The 25465-nt window shown below is 44.5% G+C and overlaps 1 protein-coding gene across 2 annotated transcripts in view; it reads right to left on the reverse strand.

Moving 5' to 3' along the window:
- Positions 1 to 25465, reverse strand: part of DPP3 (dipeptidyl peptidase 3) — a 264499-nt gene that overhangs the window by 219955 nt on the left and 19079 nt on the right. For both annotated transcript variants that reach the window (XM_068129393.2, XM_068129392.2), the window contains exons 2-4: positions 24329 to 24637; positions 24111 to 24200; positions 12864 to 13001 (exon numbers count right to left, since the gene is read on the reverse strand). In XM_068129393.2, coding sequence (XP_067985494.2) covers positions 12864 to 13001; positions 24111 to 24200; positions 24329 to 24637 — 537 coding nt within the window. The remainder of the gene's footprint in view (positions 1 to 12863; positions 13002 to 24110; positions 24201 to 24328; positions 24638 to 25465) is intronic.

Genomic DNA, 25465 nt, shown 5'->3' on the forward strand with positions numbered 1-25465 from the left:
CCTGCACACAGCACACGGCCACTTCCCAGTTCTTTCCACCTCACCACATGTTTTACCACTTGGCATCACCTTCGTTTTTCCAATATTCGCCTTCAGACCTTTTGTCTCCATACATTCCTTCCACTTGTTCATCTTCTCCTTCAGTCCTTCCATACTTTCTGCAATCAACACCAGATCATCTGCATACAACAACTCCCATGGTAAACCCTCCTTTACGTTCCGAGCCAGCACCTCCATCACAGCTACAAATAGTAGTGGACTTAGTACCGACCCCTGATGCACTCCCACCTTCACCTCAAACTCACCACTGTTCCCGTCCTTCGTCCTTACAGCTGTGCGCGCTCTTTTGTACATTGCCATCACTACTATGATCAACCATTCCTCCACTCCTAGCTTCCTCAATGCCCATGTCACTACTTCACGAGGAACCCGATCGAATGCTTTCTCCAGATAAACAAACCCAAGAAACAACTTCTTCCTCTTCTCCATGTACTTCTCCTGCAACTACCTCACAATAAAAAGCGCGTTTGTCGTTCCTCTTCCTGGCATAAATCCAAACTGCATTTCGTCGATCTTCACTTTCTTATTTATCCTCCTCTCCAACACCCTTTCCAATACCTTCATTCCATGCTCCAATAACTTTGTCGCTCGAAACGAGCCACAGTCCAGAGGGTCACCTTTCCCCTTGTATAGAGGGACGAGGGTACTCAGTTCCTAATCCACTGGAATGCGGCCTTCTTTCACCACCAGATTGCAGATCTCTGTCATTCTCTTCACACCCCAATTTCCCGCTGCCTTCAACATATCTCCCACAACTCCAGTCGGCCATCCCGCTTTTCTACTCTTCATTGCTTTTATTGCTTCCTCAACTTCCTTCTCGGTTATCTTCTCTGCCGGTCCTAAAACTGGGTTACTCTCTATGTTGCCATCCCATTCATTCTCTGCATTCAACAGTATTTCCATATATCTCTTCCATCTTCCTTTAATTCCATCTGGGTCCACAACGATTTGTCCCACTTCATCCTTCAAGCAACTCACCCCCATCACATCACACCTCTCTTTCGCTATCTGCTTTGCAATCCTGAATATCGCTCTCTGACCCTCTTCCAAATCCAAGCGTTCTCCGAACATTTTCCGACATGCCTCTTGCGCCTTTGCTACCTCTTTCTTTGCAGCCTTCTTGGCTGCCTTATAACTTTCATGCGCTGTCTTTTCTGCACCCATACCCTTCGCCTTCTGCCACTCCTTGAACTTCTTCCTCTTCTTGTCAATCTTCTTTCCAACTTCATCATCCCACCACCATGTTTCCGAGTGCCTCGGTGGTCCTTTTGTCCATCCACATACCTCACCAACGGCTCCCAACAGACTATCTTTCATTGACATCCAACCACTTTCAAGCTCAACCAAATCGTCCTCTCCCATACTCAGCCTCTCTTTTAATGCCTCCCTCACTGTCACCTCTTTCAACCACCACACCTTCATTCTCGGTTGGTACTTCACCCGCCGAGCTCTCCTCGCACCTTTCACCCTTATGTCGCAGACAACCAAGTGGTGCTGTGAAACAGCCTCCTCCCCCGGGATCACCTTTGTGTCCCGGAGGTGCCCCCTATCTCGCCTACGCACCAGCAGGTAGTCAACGGTTGTCGTCGACCCACCTGACGTGTATGTAACAAGCTTATTATCCTCTTTCTGGAACTGAGTATTACAAATCAACAAATCAGCTCCATCAGCAAACTCCAAAATCCTTTCACCTTCTCCATTTCTCACACCATATCCCTAACCCCCATGAACTCCCTCAAAACCGTCCATACTCCTTCCCACATGTCCATTTAGGTCTCCTCTTACCACAACAACTTCCTCATCTTTCACGTTTTCCATCAGCTTCTCTATTGCACACCAGAACTTGTCCTTCTCTTCATCGCTCCGACCAACCCGAGGAGCATATCCCGAGATGACGTTCACCAAGAGCTTTCCAATCATCATTTTCACCATCATCAACCTTTCACTCACTCTAGTCACACTCACCACACTGTCTACAAACTCCTCAGAAAACAGGACACCAACACCATTCACGCCTTCGAGGCACCCTTGCCAAACAAACTTGTATTTCTGTCCCTGCCTACCCTTCACCATTCTCACACCACTTCCCTTCCATCTCGTCTCCTGCACACAACATATGTCCACTCTTCTTCTGACCAATATTTCCACCACTTCCCCTGATCTCCCTGTCATTGTCCCTACATTCCATGTCCCAAACCTCAGAAACCGATCTCCACGTCGGGCATCAGACGTTTCATCGTCATAAATGGAGTGATTTCCACCATTGCTTCAATCGGGTTCCCCACCTTGAGTTTTGACGAGAGGGAGTGGGGTCCCCCACGGGGTACTTCGGGCTGTACCCTGCCCATATGTTGTTGTAATTGTCTTGGATCTCTTTTTGAGGCAATGTTTTTATGGCCGGATGCCCTTCCTGACGCCATCCCTTTTAGTCGCCTCTTACGACACGCAGGGATACGGTGTACCTATTCTAAACCGGGGTACACACCGGCAACACGTGCCAGGTACATCACCAAATATTTTTTTCTGAGATCTCCAGAGATTGATGCTGCAGAAGTTTACCTCTCAAAAGTTTGGTGTACTTTTCTGCACAGGGTGGAGTCATCCAAAGCAATGAAAAGCAGATTATCCAAGGAAATGGAGGGGTCATTGATGTAGACCAGCATTTTCGTCAGTGCTAATAAGATTACTTTTGGGACACCAACCTCAAGATGGAAATCTTCAGACAAAATCCCAGCAAGACAACCCATTGTTACCACTTGCAGAGAAAATCTGGAGAAAAAAAAAACCATTGAAGGAAGGCCCCCATGAATCCAATTAGCAGACAGCTTGCAAAAGAAGGCTATGTGCCAGACCGTATCAAAAGCTCAAGAGATATCAAAAGAGATGGCTCTGACCTCCGATTTGAGATTCAGTGCATGCATAAATTCCTGGATTAATAGCACCAACATATCCATCCATGGAAGAATAGCCAGGACAGACGCCAAAGTGATGACCACATTAAAAAAAAAAAAAAAAACACCTTTAGAGGCCATTTTTCCCCGCAAGCGGGGGTTGGCCTTTTTCGGGGACCGTGGTTGTTGTTGTTTTTCGGTCCCCTTTTTGAAGCAATGTTTTACGGCCGGATGCCCTTCCTTCCATTACAGAATGATAATGAATGAATGATCGTTTTAAGGCCATTTTCCCCACTAGAGCGGGGGTTAGCCTTGCGGGCCCCATGACAATCATGGTTCCCTGTTTGAGGCAATGTTTTTATGGCCGGATGCCCTTCCTGACGCCAACCCTTAGTCGCCTCTTATGATGTGCAGGGATACGGTGCACCTATTCTAAACCGGGGTACACACCGGGATCATTCATCCCAGCAAGCTGGTACTCAATTTGCCGACCTCGGAAGGATGACAGGCTGAGTCAACCCCCCTGGCGTTAATTCAGCGATCGACCGGGATTCGAACCCAGGACCCTAGGATCCCAAGCCGGCACCCGAACCGCTAAGCCAACACCAGGTGTGATGACCACATTACAGAGTTGTACAATAAATAATTAGTGAGGTCTGCAGCAATCATAGATGCCATTACCATGCTAAAAAGGGGGGAAAAGGCTGAGCAGTCTGTAGTTGAGTGAAGATTCCAATGCTCTTCCAGTACACCATGAGCACTTTCCTCTTGAGGTCTGAATGAGTGCTTTAGAACATTTAAGCATCATTAGAGATTGGATCCGTTCAGAAATGCCACATGTGTATCCTCACAGCGCTGGTCTTTAAACAAGATAATGCACTCATCAACCGTTCCGACATTGTGTACAGATGGTTTGCGGAATGCGATTTAACATTGCTCCTCCCTTGGCGTTGCCAACTGCACAAACCCAGGCAAGTTGACAACTTGCAGGATTAACTTGTTCGATGTCGATCGCAACAATCTCTATCATATCTGTGAAACAGTTGAGACAAAAATTAACGAGCATCTCAAGGGACACTTTACCAGCCAATCACTGTTTGAGCCAGGTCATCAAAACAGGCAGCCGACGACTTTCCAGACATATGTTAGTTATAATTATTATGTACTTATCTAGTTTCGTCAAGTCGTGTCTGACTTCTGGTGACTTTCATCAATAATAAGCTGCTCAAATATGCTATCAATTTCCATACAACAAACAACAACAGACATTTAAAGGCCATTTTCCCTGCTAGAGCGGCGGTTAGCCTTGTGGGCCCCGTGACATTCTTCTCCAATTTACCCTATTTTCTAGATCTCCCCTTGTTAACCCCCTTGCCGGCATTTCTTCTTATACCACCTTTAGCCAAGTCTTTCTCGGTCTTCCCCATCACTCTTCTCATCCAGTCACTTTCATACTTCCTCAACACATGACCAAACCATCTCAACCTGTTTCTCTTCACAGCATCCATCACAGGCTCTATCCCCATCTTCTTTCACAATTCATCATTTGTCTTCCTCTCTCTCAACGATACCTAAAACTGGGTTACTATCCATGTTGCCGTCCCATTCATTCTCTGCATTCAACAGCATTTCCATATGTCTCTTCCATCTTCCTTTAATTCCATCTGGGTCCACAACGATTTGTCCCACTTCATCCTTCAAGCAACTCACCCCCATCACATCACACCTCTCTTTCGATATCTGCTTTGCAATCCTGAATACCGCTCTCTGACCCTCTTCCGAATCCTAGAGATCTCTGAACATTTTCCTACATGCCTCCTGCGCCTTTGCTACCTCTTTCTTTGCAGCCTTCTTGGCTGCCTTATAACTTTCATGCGCTACCTCTTCTGCCCCCGTGCCCTTTGCCTTCTGCCACTCCTTGAATTTCTTCCTCTTCTCGTCAATCCTCTTTCCAACTTCATAATCCGACCACCATGTTTCCGAGTGCCTCGGTGGTCCTTTTGTCAATCCACGTACCTCACCAACGGCTCTCAACAGACTATCTTTCATTGACATCCAACCACTTTCAAGCTCAACCACATCATCCTCCATCATACTCAGCCTCTCTTTTAATGCCTCCCTCACTGTCACCTCTTTCAACCTCCACACCTTCATTCTAGGTTGGTACTTCACCCGCCGAACTCTCCTCACACCTTTCATCCTTATGTCGCAGACAACCAAGTGGTGCTGTGAAACAGCCTCCTCCCCCAGGATCACCTATGTGTCCCGTAGTTCCCCCGATCTCGCCGACACACCATCAGGTAGACAACGGTTGTCCTCGACCCACCTGACGTGTATGTAACAAGCTTATTATCCGCATTCTGGACCTGAATATGACAAATCAACAAATCAGCGACATCAGCAAACTCCAAAATCATTTCACCTTCTCCATTCCTCACACCATATCCGTAACCCCCATGGAATACCTCAAAACCGTCTATACTCCTTCCCACATATCCATTTAGGTCTCCGCCTACCACAACAACTTTCTCATCTTTCACGTTTTCCATCAGCTTCTCTATCGCACACCAGAACTTGTCCTTCTCTTCATCGCTCCGACCAACCTGCAGAGCTTATCCCGAGATGTCGTTCACCAAGAGATTTCCAATCATCATTTTCACCATCATCAACCTTTCACTCACTCTAGTCACACTCACCACACTGTCTACAAACTCCTCAGAAAACAGGACACCAACACCATTCATGCCTTCTGGGCATCCTTGCCACACAAACTTGTATTTCTGTCCCTGTCCTTGTCCTTGTCTCTTCACCATTTTTTTATTTTTTTTTGTATACAAGATCGACGCTCGTGAAAGAGCTAACATTAATCACAAAAAGTCAAACCGACACATAAAACACAAAATAAGGGGAGCGGTAGCCAAGATGGGGCGAGAGGGGGAAGGACACAAACACAACATTTGAGAGCAAGGACATCGAGAGAACTGTGGGAGGGAGAGGGCTTGGGGGGAGGTGGGAAAGGTATAAACCATATGGACACTGCAAGGACTTCCAGGAAAGAAGTTGAAATTTCAAAAAGGTAGATCTGGGGTGAATTAGTGGGGGTAGAAAAGATCAAGGTTTTGGATGGGGGAAGATAAGAGATGGTGGTGAACAGCTGTTTTAAAGACATGGAGAGAGGAGTGGGATTGAAGGGAGTGGGGGAGTTTGTTCCAGAGGCGGGAGAAAAGGGGAATGAAACAGTGAGGGTGAGCAGAGAGCCTAGATTTTGGCAGTTTAACCATAAGAGGGTTGCTGGCAGATCTTGTGCGACCTGAAGGATTATTTGGGGGACAGAGTACAGAGAGAGCTGGGGGAGCAAGCCCGGAGAGGAGTCGTTAGAAGACAGAAAGACCACAAACCTGCCTGTGGTGAGTGAGTAAAAGGCCCTCGGAGTTAGCTTCATCACAGGAGATTCCAATGATTCTGAATGCTTTGGTTTCAACAGCGTGAAGCCGAGCTAGGTGTGAGGCAAGAGCACCGGCCCAGAGGGGGAAACAGTATTCCATTGAGCTGCGGATGAAAGCCTTGCATGTGTTGAGGAGCTCAGGTGTGCCAAGGAAGGACTTCGCACGACGGAGGATGCCCAGTCGGCGACTGGCTTTGGAGGCCAGCTTGGAAATGTGGTTTTCCCAAGAAAGATCATGGCAGATAGTGAGACCCAAAAGCTTGAGCGACAGAACTTCTTGGAGAGGATTGTTGAGAAAGTCGATGGGAGGGTTTTAATTCTCACACCACTTCCCTTCCATCTCGTCTCCTGCACACAATATATGTCCACTCTTCTTCTAAACAAAACTTCCACCACTTCTCCCGATCTCCCTGTCATTGTCCCTACATTCCATGTCCCAAACTTCAGAAACTGATCTCCACGTGGGGCATCAGACGTTTCGTCGTCATAAATGGAGTTGTTTCCTCCCTTGCTTCGATCGGGTTTCCCACCGTGATTTTTGACGAGAGGGGGGGAGGACCCCCACAGGGTATTTCGGGCTGTACCCTGCTCATATGTAATTGTCACGGTTCCCTTTTTGAGGCAATGTTTTATGGCCGGATGCACTTCCTGACACCAACCCTTTTAGTCGCCTCTTCGTCAATTTCCGTGAAACGTGATTAATATTATGAACACTTGTTCACATTATAAGCCCCCATACCGGTGTGTACCCCGGTTTAGAATAGGCACACCGTATCCCTGCGTATCGTAAGAGGCGACTAAAAGGGTTGGCGTCAGGAAGGGCACCCGGCCATAAAAAAACATTGCTTCCAAAAGAGAACCATGACAATTACAACTACATATGGGCAGGGTACAGCCCGAAGTACCCCGTGGGGGACCCCACTCCCTCTCGTCAAAATTCAAGGGGGGGAACCCGATCGAATCAAGGGTGGAAATCACTCCATTTATGACGACGAAACGTCTGACGTCATGGAGATCGCTTTCTGAGGTTTGGGACATGGAATGTCGGGACAATGACAGGGAGATCAGGAGACGTGGTGGAAGTATTGGTCAGAAGAAGAGTGGACATATGTTGTGTGCAGGAGACGAGATGGAAAGGAAGTGGTGTGAGAATGGTGAAGGGTAGGCAGGGACAGAAATACAAGTTTTTGTGGCAAGGGTGCCCAGAAGGCATGAATGGTGTTGGTGCCCTGTTTTCTGAGGAGTTTGTAGACAGTGTGGTGAGTGTGACTTGAGTGAGTGAAAGGTTGTTGATGGTGAAAATGATGATTGGAAAGCTCTTGGTGAACGTCATCTCGGGATATGCTCCGCAGGTTGGTCGGAGCGATGAAGAGAAGGACAAGTTCTGGTGTGCGATAGAGGAGCTGATGGAAAACGTGAAAGATGAGGAAGTTGTTGTGGTCGGAGGAGACCAAAATGGACATGTGGGAAGGAGTATGGACGGTTTTGAGGGAGTTCATGGGGGTTAGGGATATGGTGTGAGAAATGGAGAAGGTGAAAGGATTTTGGAGTTTGCTGATGGAGCTGATTTGTTGATTTGTAATACTCAGTTCCAGAAAGAGGATAATAAGCTTGTTACATACACGTCAGGTGGGTCGACGACAACCGTTGACTACCTGCTGGTGCGTAGGCGAGATAGGGGGCACCTCCGGGAAACAAAGGTGATCCCGGGGGAGGAGGCTGTTTCACAGCACCACTTGGTTGTCTGCGACATAAGGGTGAAAGGTGCGAGAAGAGCTCGGCGGGTGAAGTACCAACCGAGAATGGAGGTGTGGAGGTTGAAAGAGGTGACAGTGAGGGAGGCATTAAAAGAGAGGCTGAGTATGGTAGAGGATGATGTGGTTGAGCTTGAAAGTTGTTGGATGTCAATGAAAGATAGTCTGTTGGGAGCCGTTGGTGAGGTATGTGGATGGATAAAAGGACCACCGAGGCACTCGGAAACATGGTGGTGGGATGATGAAGTTGGAAAGAAGATTGACGAGAAGAGGAAGAAGTTCAAGGAGTGGCAGAAGGCGAAGGGTATGGGGGCAGAAAAGGCAGAGCATGAAAGTTATAAGGCAGCCAAGAAGGCTGCAAAGAAAGAGGTAGCAAAGGCGCAGGAGGCATGTAGGAAAATGTTGGGAGAACGCTTGGATTTGGAAGAGGGTCAGAGAGCGGTATTCAGGATTGCAAAGCAGATAGCGAAAGAGAGGTGTGATGTGATGGGGGTGAGTTGCTTGAAGGATGAAGTGGGACAAATCGTTGTGGACCCAGATGGAATTAAAGGAAGATGGAAGAGATATATGGAAATACTGTTGAATGCAGAGAATTAATGGGATGGCAACATAGAGAGTAACCCAGTATTAGGACCGGCAGAGAAGCTAACCGAGAAGGAAGTTGAGGATGCGATAAAAGCAATGAAGAGTAGAAAAGCGGGAGGGCCGACGGGAGTTGTGGGAGATATGTTGAAGACAGCAGGAAATTGGGGTGTGAAGAGAATGACAGAGATCTGCAATCTGGTGGTGAAAGAAGGCCGCATTCCAGTGGATTGGGAACCGAGTACCCTCGTCCCTCTATACAAGGGGAAAGGTGACCCTCTGGACTGTGGCTCGTATCGAGCGATAAAGATATTGGAGCATGGAATGAAGGTATTGGAAAGGGTGTTGGAGAGGAGGATAAGGAAGAAAGTGAAGATTGACGAAATGCAGTTTGGATTTATGCCAGGAAGAGGAACGACAGACGCGCTTTTTATTGTGAGGCAGTTGCAGGAGAGGTACATGGAGAAGAGGAAGAAGTTGTTTCTTGGGTTTTTAGATCTGGAGAAAGCATTCGATAGCGTTCCACGTGAAGTAGTGACATGGGGATTGAGGAAGTTAGGAGTGGAGGAATGGTTGATCAGAGTAGTGATGGCAATGTACAAAAGAGCACGCACAGCTGTAAGGACGAAGGACGGGAACAGTGGTGAGTTTGAGGTGAAGGTGGGAGTGCATCAGGGGTCGGTACTAAGTCCACTACTATTTGTAGCTGTGATGGAGGTGCTGGCTCAAAACGTAAATGAGGGTTTACCGTGAGAGTTGTTGTTTGCAGATGATCTGGTGTTGATTGCAGAAAGTATGGATGGACTGAAGGAGAAAATGAACAAGTGGAAGGAATGTATGGAGACAAAAGGTCTGAAGGTGAATATCGGAAAAACGAAGGTGATGGCAAGTGGTAAAGCATGTGGTGAGGTGGAAAGAACTGGGAAGTGGCCGTGTGCTGTGTGCAGGAAGGGTGTCGGAGTGAATTCCATTCAATGTACAATGTGCGCTGAGTGGGTTCATCAAAAATGTAGTGGTTTGAGAGGGTCATTAACCAGTGTGGCAGCTACATTCAAGTGTAAGGTGTGCATAGAGGGAGCTGCAGATGGAGGAAATGTTGAGTTGGATCTTGGAGACGGCATGAAGCTGGAAGGTGGGAAAACATTTTGTTACCTCGGAAACATGCTGAATGGAGAAGGTGGATCAGACTCGGCAACGGTTGCTCGAGTGAGATGTGCATGGAAGAAGTTTCGGGAACTGAGTGGCATGCTGAAGAGTAGGGGAGTGTTGTTGAAGGTGAAGGGAAAGGTGTATGCTGCGTGTGTGAGAAGTGTTATGATTTATCGGAGCGAGACATGGGTAATGAACGTAGAGCAGCAACGAAGGCTGGAAAGGGTGGAAATGCGAATGGTTCGGTGGATGTGTGGAGTATCGTTGAGAGGGAGGAAGACAAATGATGAATTGCGAAAGATGATGGGAATCGAGCCTGTGATGGATGCTGTGAAGAGAAACAGTTAGAGATGGTTTGGTCATGTGTTGAGTAAGGATGAAAGTGACTGGTTGAGAAGAGTGATAGAAATGAATGTAGAAGGAAGTAAAGAACGGGGAAGACCGAGAAAGACTTGGCTAAAGATGGTCGAAGAAGAAATTCGGGCAAGGGGGTTAACAAGGGGAGATGCAGAAAATAGGGCAAAATGGAGAAGATTGTCATGGGGACCGCAAAGCTAACCCCCGCTCTTGCAGGGAAAATGGCCTTAAAATGCCTGTTGTTGTGTTGTTGTATTATAAGCCACCAGGTTGAAGAATAATTACAGTAAACAGTATTTTCATTCATTAGTTCTCAGCCATACTTTCAGATCCTTTCTCATTTCATTACAACATGCCCTATCCTGATATCAATCTGTCTTGGCAAGCTATTTATCCGTTTTTATTTCACTTGCATGGACCTCCACCCACCTTCTCACCCATTTCCTTCCCACTTCCTCAATTACCTTAATCAATTCCTACTCCACTCCTTCATGCACTTGTCACCTCACCTCTCAATTACTGTAATCATTTCACCATTGCTCTCCCTCAAACCCAGCTACAGACTTGGCATTTAATATGGAATTTGTCTGCGCACTCGGAAAAACTTTTTTTTTCTTGGCTTGGGTTTACTTTCTTCACTCAGTATATCAATCTGGTGAGTTTCTATTTTACTTTGGTGATTTATTTGTTAAAAGAACCATGTCACTGATTGTCTGTCGCAGCAAGAAGTCAACAACAGGATTATATCACAGGTGGCGTGGCAAAATGTACGGACAGGTGCATTTGACGATTGGCTTCACAGTCGGGTATACAAGGGTTGTTGCGTTCTGTATTAGTGGAAAACAACTGCTGCACGTCTCCAAAAGTTATTGCCGCTTCCTCTGGAGATGGTCCGTCAACTCAACAATGCTGTTTGTCATGGAGTGGTGGCTTTACGAAATTACGGCATGAATGAGCGTGCTATTGCTCGGCAGTATGGCATCACTCAAGGTCAGGTGTCAAAGATCCTGAAACGAAATGCTCAGAGGGGTGTCCCTACTCCAATACCGAGGCCAGGACGTCCCCGCAGAACCACAGGAGGGATGATCACCAGCTGCACCGGTTAGTCCGCAATGGCCGTACTAAGTCAGCGAATCGGCTTAGGGCTTAGTGGCAGCAACTGACAAATGTGCCTGTATCCAGAAGGCTAGTCAACCAACGACTGGCTCAAGCAGGCTATCGTGCCAGGCGTCCCCTGAGAAAGCCACGCCTGACCAGACAACACCGCCAGTGCCGATTGCAGTGGGCCAGAGAGCACCGTCAATGGCAGTCAGGACACTGGAATCACGTGATCTTCAGCGACGATCTCGATTTCTGGTCTATCGTCAAGATGGCCGCGTCCGAGTGCGCAGGCAAGTGCATGAAGCCTACAACAAAGATCGTATAGTTCCAAGAGTCCAAGCTGGAGGTGGTGGGGTGACCGTTTGGGCTGCTTTTCATGCAGGGGGCAAAACTGACCTGGTTGTTCTGAATGGAAACCTGAACCAGTTCAAGTACAGGGCCATTCTGGAAGAAACATTGCTTCCATTTGCTCGTGCAGCCTTTTGAGGAAACCTTGTCTTCCAAGATGACAAGGCACGGCCTCATCGTGCTCGCATGATCCAACACTTTCTTGCTGACCGTGGTGTAGACCATATGGAGTGGCCTGCCATGTCCCCGGATATGAATCCGATAGAGAACTTGTGGGCAGAATTAACGCGTCAAATCGACCACTTGGACCAGCAGCCGACCTCTGTGCATGAATTGCAGCAGGATATTGTCACTGCATGGCAAGCGATTCCTGTCCAAACCGTGGCAAATCTCGTGAACAGCATGCCTCAACGTGTATGTGCTCTCCTGAATGCTCGTGGGGGTTACACGAAGTACTGAACTGTAATTTTACTGTCCGTAATCCCAGTCGTAATTTAACTTTTGTTTTTTTTCAAAAAAAATTTGGCTAATGTGCAAAATAAAGAGATACTTCTGGAAAACGTACAGACGTTTAACACAGTACTGTCCGTGAATTGAGTTCGATATCAGTTTACATCACTTTCAAGGATCAATTTATTTGTTTCGAAATGTCAAATGTGGTTTTTGTTTCTTTTAAAGGTGACATTAACAAAATCTAGAATAATTTCAACATAATTCCAATGAACTTTTGGTTCTAAGACATCTTGAAAAGTAAGTTCACCCCCACAAAAAAATATTCCATATTAAATGCCAAGTCTGTATATTCAAGTGAAAATGCCTTTGCAAGAACAGTCCACAACTATCCACTTCAATACATCCCTGCCTTTCCTCTTCACCTGTCAATGGCTCCATATACATAAATCAGAAACCAGCACATACCCGAGAAAATACTGACTCAAACTTCCAACATCCTCTACTCTGCTGCCTCCCCATTACCCATCTGCCATAATCACCCTCAACTTACGACCTCTGATCTGCTACTGCGCATCTCCTTGCTGCCCCTCACTCCAACACATCCAACTCCTATCTACGTGCCTTCTCTCTTTATGAAGCAACCTTTGGAACTCCCTTCTACTGTTCCATTTTCAAAGCACACACCCTTGTTTTCCTTAACAGTTAAAGCACCTTCATACACACCTCTGAACCAAGTCCAAGTTGTCGCTCATGATCCTCCAAGGAGAATATCCGATCTTCACATGCCTCCCATATGGTAGTCATTTCCTCCTGGTTGTTCTGGAAAGCTTTGGATGACCACACAAGCTTCTTCAGCTTTTCCTGGAAGTAAAAAAACATTACATTCAATCCTTACTATAAGAAGGTAGGAAAGGACAAGTTAAGATATTTGTGCAGAAGCCTCTGGCCTTGCTCCCCCTGCTCTGTCTGTGCTCTGTCCCCTAAATATTCCTGCAGGATGCACAAGATCTCTCAGCAACCCTCTTCGGGTGAAACTGCCAAAATCAAGACTCTCTGCTCACCTTCACTCTTTCATTCCTCTTTTTCCCCACCTCTGGAACAAATTCCCACGTTTTCGTCAATCCCACTCCTCCCTCCACGTCTTCAAAACAGCTGATCACCACCATCTATTATCTTCCCCCATCCAAAACCTTGATCTTTTCTACCCCCGTTAATACACCCCAAATCCACCTCCTTCAAATTCCGTTTTCTTTCCTGGAAGTCGTTGTAGTGTCCATCTTGTTGATACCGTGTACTCCACCCCCAGCCCCAATGTCCCTGTTCCCTACTGTTGATGTGCTACCCTCTCTCTCCCCCTCTTGTCTCCCGCTCCCTTTATCATGTTTCATGTGTGTTTCTGTTTATGTTTTTCATGTGTTTTATGTGTTCGATCTGACACGAGCCTCGATTTTGTAGATAAAAAAAGAAAAGCCACAGTTTGGTGTTTAAAAAGGGTCGATGAATAAAATGTTCACAAAAGTCCAAAACACATCATTATTTCGTATATTTTTCCAATACTCCTCTTTTAATACATAGCAAAATATTAAAATGTATTTCTTACTTTTATACAAATAACCCGTTATAATTTTATAGGCTTCGCTTGATTTATTGTGAGTAATCTATTGGTAGAACTTTTGGAACTCCTCACATACCCTAGATATTTTCAGCAAACTGGATTGAAAATAATGAACTGGGTCAATGTGATTTCAATTTTTAGTAAACATTTTCGTTTTGTTTTCAGTATTAGACTTTAGGTGATCGATACTTTGTAGAATCACCATTACTAAAATTTGGATATCGCAACACACTTTAAAAGTGGTGGCATCTCCCACTCTCTCCACTGTTCCTTTTGTTCTGTTGCGTCCTGATCCATTCAGTGTTCTACCTCTTCTACAAACCTCGACCTTGTTAGTCCATGGGCCAAACCTGAAAATTTGACCCATCGGTACCATCTCTGGTGGCAAAGCCTCACTATGTTTTTTTGATAGTTTAGGACCTACAGATGAGGAATTGAGGTGATAGCAGTGTGGAATTGGCAGCTTTCTGGTAGTTTTCACCTCTCAAACATCACCCTACCGCTATATTTTGAAGACCAAAATTTGGGGGTAGGGGAAACTAAATTGACGCTCTGGATGGGTCAATCTTAACAATATACCACTCATAATGTCTGTCTATGTACCCTCTATCTAAATCAAGAAGGTTTATGCAAAATATTTCATTATGTTGGTCACCAGAGGTCAAAAGGTCACCAATTTTAGGGGTTGCCCAAAATTGACCATAGGGCAAGTCATGTTGCTAGAATAAAGTAACAAATCACCCAATGGTGATTTAAACACTTGGAATGCATATTTTAGAGGTCTTCAGATGATTCTGAGGGGACATTATTGAGTTGCTTTTGCAAAATTTTATTTCAGAGCAATCGATTTTGAACCATTTCTTGTAAATACCTAAAATCCAGGGTTTCGAGGGTAGGGGAAACCATAATGACTGTAGTTTGAGAGGATTGACCAAAATTGAAAATCTAATGCTCAAATTGTATGTCTATGCACGCTCTATCATAATGACACTAGATTATGCAAATTATTTCAATATGTAGGTCATCAGAGGTCAACCAAAGGTCACAATTCTAGAGGTCGCAAAAATAGCCCAGAAGAACATGTATTTGACTAAAACACAAGTAATGAATGAGGGAATGGTGTCTCAATAGTTATAGAAGGCCTATTTCTGAGGCTGTGTGAGACGATTCTGATGTTTTCATTGACTCATTTTGGTTTATAAATGTGATATTGACATAAAATCTGCTTATGATTTCCAGGGTTTCAAATTAACGCATGCTCCTCTTTGTTTCGAGTTTACTCAATAGATGGCAATATTCAAGCTTTTGTTTTAAGTTTCATCTTGAGAATTTGATCATCAATGTAATCCATCTTTTCACATCTTCTAGTTGACATACGATCAAACAATGCAGGTGAGATTGTAAGGACAACTTCCGAGATATAAGACAGGCTGCATCTTGTAACCTTACATGTCATAATATAAACAGAAAGGTGTAATTAACAGCATTAATTCAATTAATTAATTCAACATGTGTTATTCTCTGTGCATTGCATCATTTAGGTCTAGGAAGAGGGAGTAATCATTATTTGTTGTGCATTCAGTTTTAAATTTTATCATAAAAAGGCGACAAACAGGGTTGGCGGCAGGAAGGGCATCCGGCCGTAAAACATTGCTTCAAAAAGGGGACCAAAAAAACAACAACAACCACGGTCCCCGAAAAGGCCAACCCCCGCTTTGCGGGGAAAAATGGCCTCTAAACGGTGGTTTTATTCAGTTTTAAATTGGCCTGGTGTTGGCTTAACGGTTAGGGTGCCGGCTTAGGATCCTAGGATCCTGGGTTCGAATCCCGGTCGATCGCTGAATTAACGCCAGGGGGGTTGACTCAGCCTGTCATCCTTCCGAGGTCGGCTAATTGAGTACCAGTTCACTGGTAATGCCCTGTTTGTCGTAAAAGGCGACAAACAGGGTTGGCGGCAGGACGGGCATCCGGCCGTAAAACATCGCTTCAAAAAGGGGTCCAACAAAAACAACAACAACCACGGTGCCCGAAAAAGGCCAACCCCCGCTTTGCGGGGGGAAATGGCCTCTAAAGGAGGTTTTGTTTTGGTTTTTTTCAGTTTTAAATTGGACAACTTTTCCATGTTATCAATTTCTTCTTTCATGGTGTCTTTTAAATGGTTTAATGGTATGTTTCACCTTTAGTTTTCTTTATAACGTTCCAACAATTGTAGCCCAAGATTTAAGCTTACAATTCCTAGAAATATTGAAAAGAAATTGATAATAACCCAACACTATTTGCATTGGGTAGTAAGTTTTTGCTTTGCTTATCACAGATTCTTCATTGAGAATGACCCAACAGTCACAACATCAAAGAAACAATGGACGCTGGCCCTACCTTACCACCGAAGAGAGCTCGACTAGACCCCTCCACTGCCGTTTGTCTTCTAAACTGTGATGAAAAAGACCCTGGCGCCAAACTCACATCGTCACAGGACCAAGTGTCATGGGAAACGCTTTTAAATGCTGCAACTATTAGAAAATGTATCCCAGTCTTGGACTTAGCAAAGGACCTTCCTGCTGGGGAAATTCCCCCAATACGGTAACATCGCCGATGTCTTTTTACAATGAAAAGAGACCTGGACGCAATAGTGAAAAAAGAAACTACGAAGGAAGAATCTGCTGCGGACATTTTTTCGAGGCAGCCACAGAGAAAAAGCGTTAGTACGGACAGAGTATATGATGCCACGTGCATATTCTGCCTGAAGGTTAAGTATCTTAAAGGACAAAATACAAGAGAACGATTAGTGCAATGTCGAGAGCTGCGCGCTGACCAAACAGTACGGGATGCTGCTTTACGGAAAAAGGACACTCGGATTCTAGCCCTCCTTGATCGAGAACTAGTGGCAGCAGAAGCTCATTACCACAGCACATGCTATCGTTTTTACACAAAGGAGGATCATGAATCGTCTCAAGGGGGTAGGCAAGACATTGATGATCCTGAGACTAAGTATGCTAATGCATTAGAGCAGTCATAAATTGAATTGTTTTCTTACATTCAAAATGGCTTCATCCTTAACCCAGATATCATTCCAATGACACATCTAACATCCAAATTAGCTACTAGTCTTCTTGCTCATGGCATCAAAGAAGTGAAACCATTAACAAAGAAACACTTACGCAGAAAGCTAGAACAAGAGTTTGGCAAAACTCTCCGGTTTGTAAATGATACAAACGGTAAACTTCTGGTTTATCCAGCCAGCCTGAAAACTGACCAGCTTGCAAAGGAACACTTTTCCATGAGAGAGGAATACAACATCGTCTCGTCCCAGGAGGAAGACAATGTCTTGACAAAAGCAGCCTTACAACTTCGGAAAATTGTCAGAGTGCAGGAGATAAGTAAGGAGTGGCCTCCGGAAACTGAAATAAAGAACTGTTGTGTTCCCGAGCCTGTTAAAAGTTTCTTCTGCACACTACTAACTGGAGATATAGGCAATAACTCAAATTCAGAGAGGGTAGAGAGACTGGCAAATTCATTTGGGCAAGACCTAGTGTATAATATTACGAACAGCAGGGAAAAACCACCTAAGCATGTTCTCTTGCCTTTCGCGGTAAAATCATTGACAGGAAATGTCACGTTAATTCAGACATTAAATCGTTTAGGGCACGGTGTATCATATTCAAAACGTGAGGAAATAGACACGGCTCTTAGTCTGCAAAAGTTGTCATGTGGTGAAGACACCCCACTACCATCTGACATTCATCCAGGTGTCTTTACAACATTAGCTTGGGATAACATTGATCGTCTTGAGGAAACATTGAGTGGAGAGGGGACATCACACAGGGTAAATGGCATAACTGTTCAAAGAAAACTAATTGGGCCACTCCCGGATAGACGCACTCCCATAGTTGAGAAATCGAAGAAGCGAAGCATTACATCAGAGACAGATACAATACCATTGTATATTGCTGGTAAGAGACTTGGTCCACAGTTGATTTTTACTACTGAACATGATACAACAGCTGCTGTAAATAGCACCACACTAAAAAATATAGCTTGGGTCTTGGCATGTCTCTCTGACACTAATTCTCAGGATGTGAGCAGTTGGACCGGATTTAACATAAAAATCCGAGACAACATTGTTGTAGTTCAGGATACCATATCATACCTCCCAACAGTTAATGCACCAGCCACAGAGTTGTCGACGGTAAATGAGGTACTGAATCAATCACTCAAAATCATGGAATCCATGGAACTATCTGAAATTGTTTGTGTGTTTGACCAGGCACTATATTCCAAAGCTTTGGAGATTGTTTGGAAGCATCAAGAAAGATTTGGTTGCATAATTCTCAGAATGGGTGTTTTTCACACATTGTGCACAATGTTGGCTATTCCAGGGAAACGATTTGGAGAGGCGCAGGTTGAAGGGACTTATGTGTAGAGTCCGGAGTCATTGCTGATGGTTACATTGGCGGTGTATTGGATGGCAGAAAGTACAACCGCGCTGTTCAAATGCACAAACTCATGTACGAAGCGTTGATGAGAATTGTGTGGAATGGATTCTTACAGTGGTTAGGTCAAAGAGAAGATGATTGTCTGAGTGAAGCTTTAACTGTTCTAAAAGACTTTGCCAGTGATGTATCTCATGAGACACTAGATGATGCCATGTCTAATGCTTCATGCATTCGCATTAGTCACCTTTTCCAACAGTACCACGCCTTCCTCAAGAATGACAATGGCAGCCTATCAGCATTTTGGATATCTTATCTAGATATGGTCGAGGTTGTGCTTGGTTTGTTGCGGGCAACAAGAGAAGGGGATTGGCTTTTGCAGCTGGCCTCAATCAGAGACATGATCCCATGGTGTTTAGCGTATGACCGTTTAAACTATGCCAGATATTTGACATTCTACTATGCACAAATGTCGTCGTTAGATATTCATCATCCTGAAATGTATGAATACTTCATGAGCGGAGGATTTTCTGTTCAAATAGGAGCTGATAATCCGTTTGGCAAAATACCAGTGGACCAAACAATTGAAGAAACAATAAATAAGGATACCCAGACGTCAGGTGGCACAAGAGGCTTTAGCTTAAACCCAGGTGCAATTCGTCGTTATTACATAAATGCCGAATACCACAGCATGTTTCTTCATCGCCTAAGAGCAATGCTAGGAACTCGTTCCTCCACTTCGAGCCATCTGGATTTGCAGAAAGAGAGAATTGAAAAAGATGAGTCAGCCATCCAATCACTCACGGATCTTATTCAGAACTCTTTAATAAATCCCTACAGATCAGAAGAGGACTCTCTCGTGAACATTTCTACCGGCGCATTGGCCCCAGCAGATGTTGAGAAGGACCTTTTCACTGCTCAAAGCATTGGCGAAAAGGCATACCAGAAGTTCAAGACTGATCGTCTTGAAAAGGAGGCACCGGATGCTGTAGATTTCCATGCAACTATTAAGAAGCAAAAGCTAAAGACATTTGCAAATGTTTGTACAAAAAAAGTGCAATGCATAGGGAAAGAGGTCATCCTACGAGCAGATCGCAATCTTTTGCCAGAATGATTGTTATCGCACAAGGTCATGAGCTGGACATGCAGGAGGTTCTGTCTCATCCACTAGGCCCATTACAATGGGCGTTGGCAAATCAAGATGGGTCGCTAAGGACGACTGAAAAAGCAGCACGAATGAAGAAAATTGGGGAAAGCGTACCTCCTGTAGAAACCCTCCCACAGAACTCAGCATGCATTTATCGATGGCATGAGCATTGTGCAGAAGTTAAATGTGCAAAAAAAAGCACATTTGCTGAGGTTTCAACGTCTGTCCTGAAAGTTGTCTTGAGGGAAGGTGCGATGAGTCAACGAATAGATGTTGTATTTGATGTGTATAAGGAAAGCTCCATCAAGAACACAGAAAGGCTCAAAAGGGGATCAGGCAGCGGCATCAAATTCGTCAGCATTGCGCCAGGACACAAAATAAAAAAATGGAGGAACTTCTTATCAGAAGCTGACAAGAAGACAAAACTTATTGAGTTTCTGGTTGCAGATTGGAAAACTGAAAACAAGAGGAGCCTGATTAAAGACAAAGTTCTTCTAGTGACATGTGGCATAAGATGTGACAAGATATTGATCGGTGGTAGTTGTGAAATGGGTGAACTTGAGTCCTCTCAAGAAGAGGCAGACACACGGTTAATACTTCATGCGAAGCATGCCGCTGACACTGGATATCAAACTGTAATTGTTATTTCTGAGGACACAGATGTATTTGTGCTACTACTTTCCTTTGCAAAGGACATTTCGGCTACCTTGTACCAAAAGAGGGGAAGAAAGACACGTACTCAATTTGTGGACATTTCCCTACTCAGGTTATCCCTTGGAGATGAACTATGTGGTGCACTTCTCGGCTTTCATGCTTACACTGGATGTGACACTGTAAGTTCTTTCGTTGGGCGAGGCAAAACAAGACCACTGGACAAAATGCGATCAAACAGTGAATTCCAATGTGCCTTCTCCAACCCTGGAAGTGCATAGGAGATATCAGATCAAATGTTTGATACCTTGCAACATTTCACATGTCTCATGTATGCATCGTCCACAAAAACTGTACAGGTAAATCAACTCCGATACGAGGTGTTCTTTGCCAAAAGAGGGGAAATAGAGTCAAACCTTCTTCCACCTTGTAAAGATAGTCTAACAAAGCATGCCCTCCGTACCAATTACCAGGCAGGAATTTGGAAGCGAAGCCTGGAGACAAAACCAGTAATTCTTGATCCAGAGGGAAATGGATGGGTAAAAGATGATAGCAGTTCAATTGCCATCGACTGGATGGCCAGAACTCCGGCACCTGAAGCTGTGTTGGAAATGATGGCCTGCCAGTGCAAACGAGTTTGCAAAAAAGGAGAGTGTGGCTGCATAGACAATGGGTTAAAATGTACGCCAATGTGTAAATTACAAACTTGCGAAAACCAGCGAAATGAGGAGGATGAACTAGAGATGACAGTTGATATTGAATCAGATTGCGATGATGATGATGATGATGATGATGATGATGATGATGATGATGATGATGATGGTGATGATGATGAAGAAGAAGAAGAAGATGAGAGAGAAGAGGAAGAAGAAGATTGAGAACTCAAAATACTCAGGTTACTTTCCAAGCCCTCAACATTACCTAAAGACATCTAAAATATAATTTCTGGAAGTTGATATTACTTTTTGTTCATTTTTACGACTTTGTTTTAGTAGAATAAGTTGTGCTAAAGCCGATTTTGGCAACCTCTAAAATTTGTGACCTTTTGACCTGTGGTGACCTACATATGGACATAATTTGCATAATCTCGTGTGATTATGATAGAGGGTACATAGACATACAATTTGAGTATTAGATTTTCAATTTTTGGTCAATCCACTCAAAAACTACAGTCATTATGGTTTCCCCTACCCCCGAAACCCTGGATTTTAGGTATTTACAAGAAATGGTTCAAAATCGATTGCTCTGAAATAAAATTTTGCAAAAGCAACTCAATAATGTCCCCTTAGAATCATCTTAAGGCCTCTAAAATATGCATTCCAAGTGTTTAAATCACCATTGGGTGATTTGTTACTGTATTCTAGCAACATGACTTGACCTATGGTCAATTTTGGGCACCCCCTAAAATTGGTGACCTTTTGACCTCTGGTGACCTACATAATGAAATATTTTGCATAAATCTTCTTGATTAAGATAGAGGGTACATAGACAGACATTATGAGTGGTATATTGTTAAGATTGACCCATCCAGAGCGAAACTACAGTCATTTTAGTTTCTCCGACCCCCAAATTTTGGGCTTCAAATTATAGTGGTAGGGTCATGTTTGAGAGGTGATAACTACCAGAAAGCTGCCAATTTCACACTGCTATCACCTCAATTCATCATCTGTACGTCTTAAACTATAAACAAAACATAGTGAGGCTTTGCCACCAGAGATGGTACCCATATCTGGTCTGGCCCATGGACTATGTATTAAAAAAACTCCCCAGGTCTTCCATGACATACATGCATGTTCTTCCAGTAACCCTCTTCTAGTTAGACTCCCAAATACAGGTTTATTGCACATCTCCATGGTTTTGTTCCTCATTTCTCCCTTTTGTGGAACTGTATTTGAATGCCACACTTTTTCTCTTTTTTTTGTATACAAGATCGAGGCTCGTTTAAGAGCTAGCACATCACACACATATTAGCACATAAAAAACATAAACAGACACGTAAAACAATAAAGGGAGGGGGAGACAAGATGGGGAGAGAGAGGGAAGCACACAAGCACCACAACAGTAGAGAACAGGGACATCGGGAGATCTGTTCAAAGGGAGAGGGCTGGAGGTGGAGGGGGGTGGTGGGGGGAGGGAGGGAAGGGGTACACGGTACAAAACAAATTGACACTACAAGGAATTTCAGGAATGAAGTCGGGGATTGAAAGATGTGGATTTTGGGTGTATTAACAGGGGTAGAAAAGATCAAGGTTTTGGATTGGGGGAAGATAAAAGATGGTGGTGAACAGCTGTTTTAAAGACCTGGAGGGAGGAGTAGGATTGAAGAGAGTGTGGGAGTTTGTTCCAGAGGCGGGAAAAAGAGGAATGAAAGTGTGAAGATGAGCAGAGAGTCTTGATTTTGGCAGTTTCACCAGAAGAGGGTTGCTGGCAGTTCTTGTGCATCCTGCAGGAATATTTGGGAGACACAGCACAGACAGAGCTGGGGGAGCTAGGCCAGAGCGGAATCGGTAAATGACAGAAAGACCACCAACCTGCCTGCGGCGAGAGAGTGAAAGGCCCTCGGAGTTAGCTTCATCGCGGGAGATTCCAATGATTCTGAAAGCTTTGGTTTCAACAGCGTGAAGCCGAGCTAGGTGTGAGACAGGAGCACCAGCCCAGAGGGGAGAGCAGTATTCCATTGAGCTGAGGATGAAAGACTTGTATGTGGTGAGGAGCTCAGGTGTTCCAAGGAAGGACTTCACACGATGGAGGATGCCCAGTCGGCGACTGGCTTTGGAGGCCAGCTTGGAAATGTGGTTTTCCCAGGAAAGATCATGGCGGATAGTGAGACCCAAAAGCTTGAGTGACAGAACTTCATCAAGAGGATTGTTCAGAAAGTAGATGGGAGGGTTGTCCAGACGGTCTTTTCGGAGAGACATAGTGAGAATGTGAGATTTTTCAGGATTGAAAGACATGTTCCACTTGTTTGACCAGTCTGTGATTTTGTCCAGGTCTGCAGAGAGTGAAGAGGCTGCAGACTTTCGATCTGAGGGATGAGGTATGGAGCGGCAGAGAGTGGAGTCATCAGCAAAGAGATAGAGAGGACTTTCGAGAGAGTCGGAGAGATCATTGATGAAGACCAGAAAAAGCACAGGGCTCAGAACACTGCCTTGGGGAACTCCAGCCTGGACAGGAAGGGGAAATGAGAGAAACCCATTCAGGGCCACACATTGACTACAACCAGAGAGGAGGTCCGCGAGCCATGCGTGGATATTTCCATGGATACCATAGGAGGAGAGTTTGGTGAGCAGAGCGGGGTGCCAGACTGTATCGAAGGCACATGATATGTCAAGGGAGACAGCTCTGATTTCCTGTTTGGAATTGAGGACCTCCTCTTTGGCATTGATCCATTGTTGAGACAGCAGAAGCAGCATGTCCAGAGTAGAATGACCTGGTCTGAATCCAAATTGATTATCTGAGATCAAGCCATTGGAGAAGAGGAAGGATTTGATGTCAGAAGCGATAATGGATTCCATGACCTTGCTGATTATGGGGAGCAGGCTGATTGGTCTGTCGTTGCAAGGATCTGTTTTTGCACCTTTTTTGTGTAAAGCAGTAATGTTAGCTGATTTCCAAGCAGATGGCAGATGACCTTAAGCAAAAGAGAGGGTGAAGAGAACAGAGAGAGGGTGAGATAGAGTGGCAGAGCAGGATTTTAGGACCGGTGATCTGAGAGCACATTTCAGTTAAAGGGCGCACATGGTCTGAATAGATGTGCTATTATTTATTCATGCAAATGCTCACCGACAGTACTCCCATTTTCACTTCACTTTCATTCACCCTTGATGTGGGCTAGTGCATGAAAAATAGACAAGTGAGCCGATATGGATTGGGTGCCATGTGGATACCTTGCTGATGACAAAGACGCAACACAGTTTCTACCCAGTGCTCTGAAGCGAACAATTCAGCACTCTGACTCACAAATAAGCAATCAGGATTTACACCAAGAACACGATGAACCAAAACAACATGCTCAGCTAGAAATATCACAACTTAAACAAGCCTATTATGAGGGCATGGCAGCTTCTAATAGAGAGAGGTATGGCAAATTGCAATGACTAAACCATCTTGAAAAATGACAAACTCACCTTGGGGAGATTGGGCACAAACTTGCTGTCCCCAAATGATTTGTAATTCCCCATGTTGGAATAAACACCGGCAGCATATACAAGAAAACTCTGTAAAAACAAATCAGGAGTACGTATATTCAAAGAAAATAATAAAAGCATGCAGGTAAACGTCAAAGGTGAAATAATATAAACCTCAGGAACAAAACATGGCAATTAAACATGAAAGGTTCACTCACTGTATAATCAGTGTCAGAAAGGCCGGCAGTGCTGGTAGCGATGGTGCGCAACTCATCTGGAGGCTGCGTGCGGAAAATGCGCTGCAACAATACGTATATGGCAGGGGACTCGGGCGAGGTTTGCAGGAGCACAACAAGCCCCCCGTACCAGGAAGCAAGTGACAGGTAGTGTGCGTAGAGCTTCTCCCGTAGTGATAGTTGCTCAAAAGATGCACGATTTTCTAGTGGTACGATTCCCACATGATTTGGAAGGATGAATTGAGATTTATCAAAGGAAGGCATGATTGTCCCAAAAAAGTCCCGATGCACCTATAAAACAAAACGGTCAACAGATTATAGAGAACATCTCATCTCACTTCTAAACGCTCTCACTTCTGAACTGTCTGCTTGCAAATTAATTATGAAACTGTGGATATCTATGAGAAGAGGAAAGAGGGAATGCTGAGCTCCATCTGTTGGAAGGAATATTAAGGCAGTTGTACAAAATATGCATTTGTCTCTTGCAAGAGTAATTTTTCAACATTGAGTAACTTTGGCCACAGGCCTACATCTTAACAAGTTCCTTAAAATGGGAAATATAAAGAAAGTAAAAACTGGATATGTAGCCTTAGGTCTGTATTTATAAAAGAGGTAATGAAAATAATATGTGAATAAACACACAGATGTGATGGACAGGATCACATCCAAAATCATTGCATGTTAGACGAGTTCAACTGTAACACAAACGATGGGAAAAATGAATAAGGGATCACAAAGAATGTTTCCTTTGTTAGAGATTTGTCCAAAATTCTCATTCAAAAAAATTAGACTGACATTGGTTACAATAATTACCTCCACCACCGAAGGTTGATGGAGGTTATATTTTCACACTATTTATCTGTCTGTCTGTTAGTAGACAACAGGCATTTTAAGGCCATTTTCCCTCCCTGAGTGGGGGTTAGCCTTGCGGTCCCCATGACAATCTTCTCCATTTTGCCCTATTTTCTGCATCTCCCCTTGTTAACCCCCTTGCCCGCATTTCTTCTTCGACCATCTTTAGCCACGTCTTTCTCGGTCTTCCCCGTCCTCTACTTCCTTCCACATTCATTTCCATCACTCTTCTCAACCAGTCACTTTCATCCTTCCTCAACACATGAC

This window comes from Myxine glutinosa, chromosome 9, assembly GCF_964187855.1.
Source record: "Myxine glutinosa chromosome 9, kmMyxGlut1.1, whole genome shotgun sequence".
Classification (NCBI taxonomy): domain Eukaryota; kingdom Metazoa; phylum Chordata; class Myxini; order Myxiniformes; family Myxinidae; genus Myxine; species Myxine glutinosa.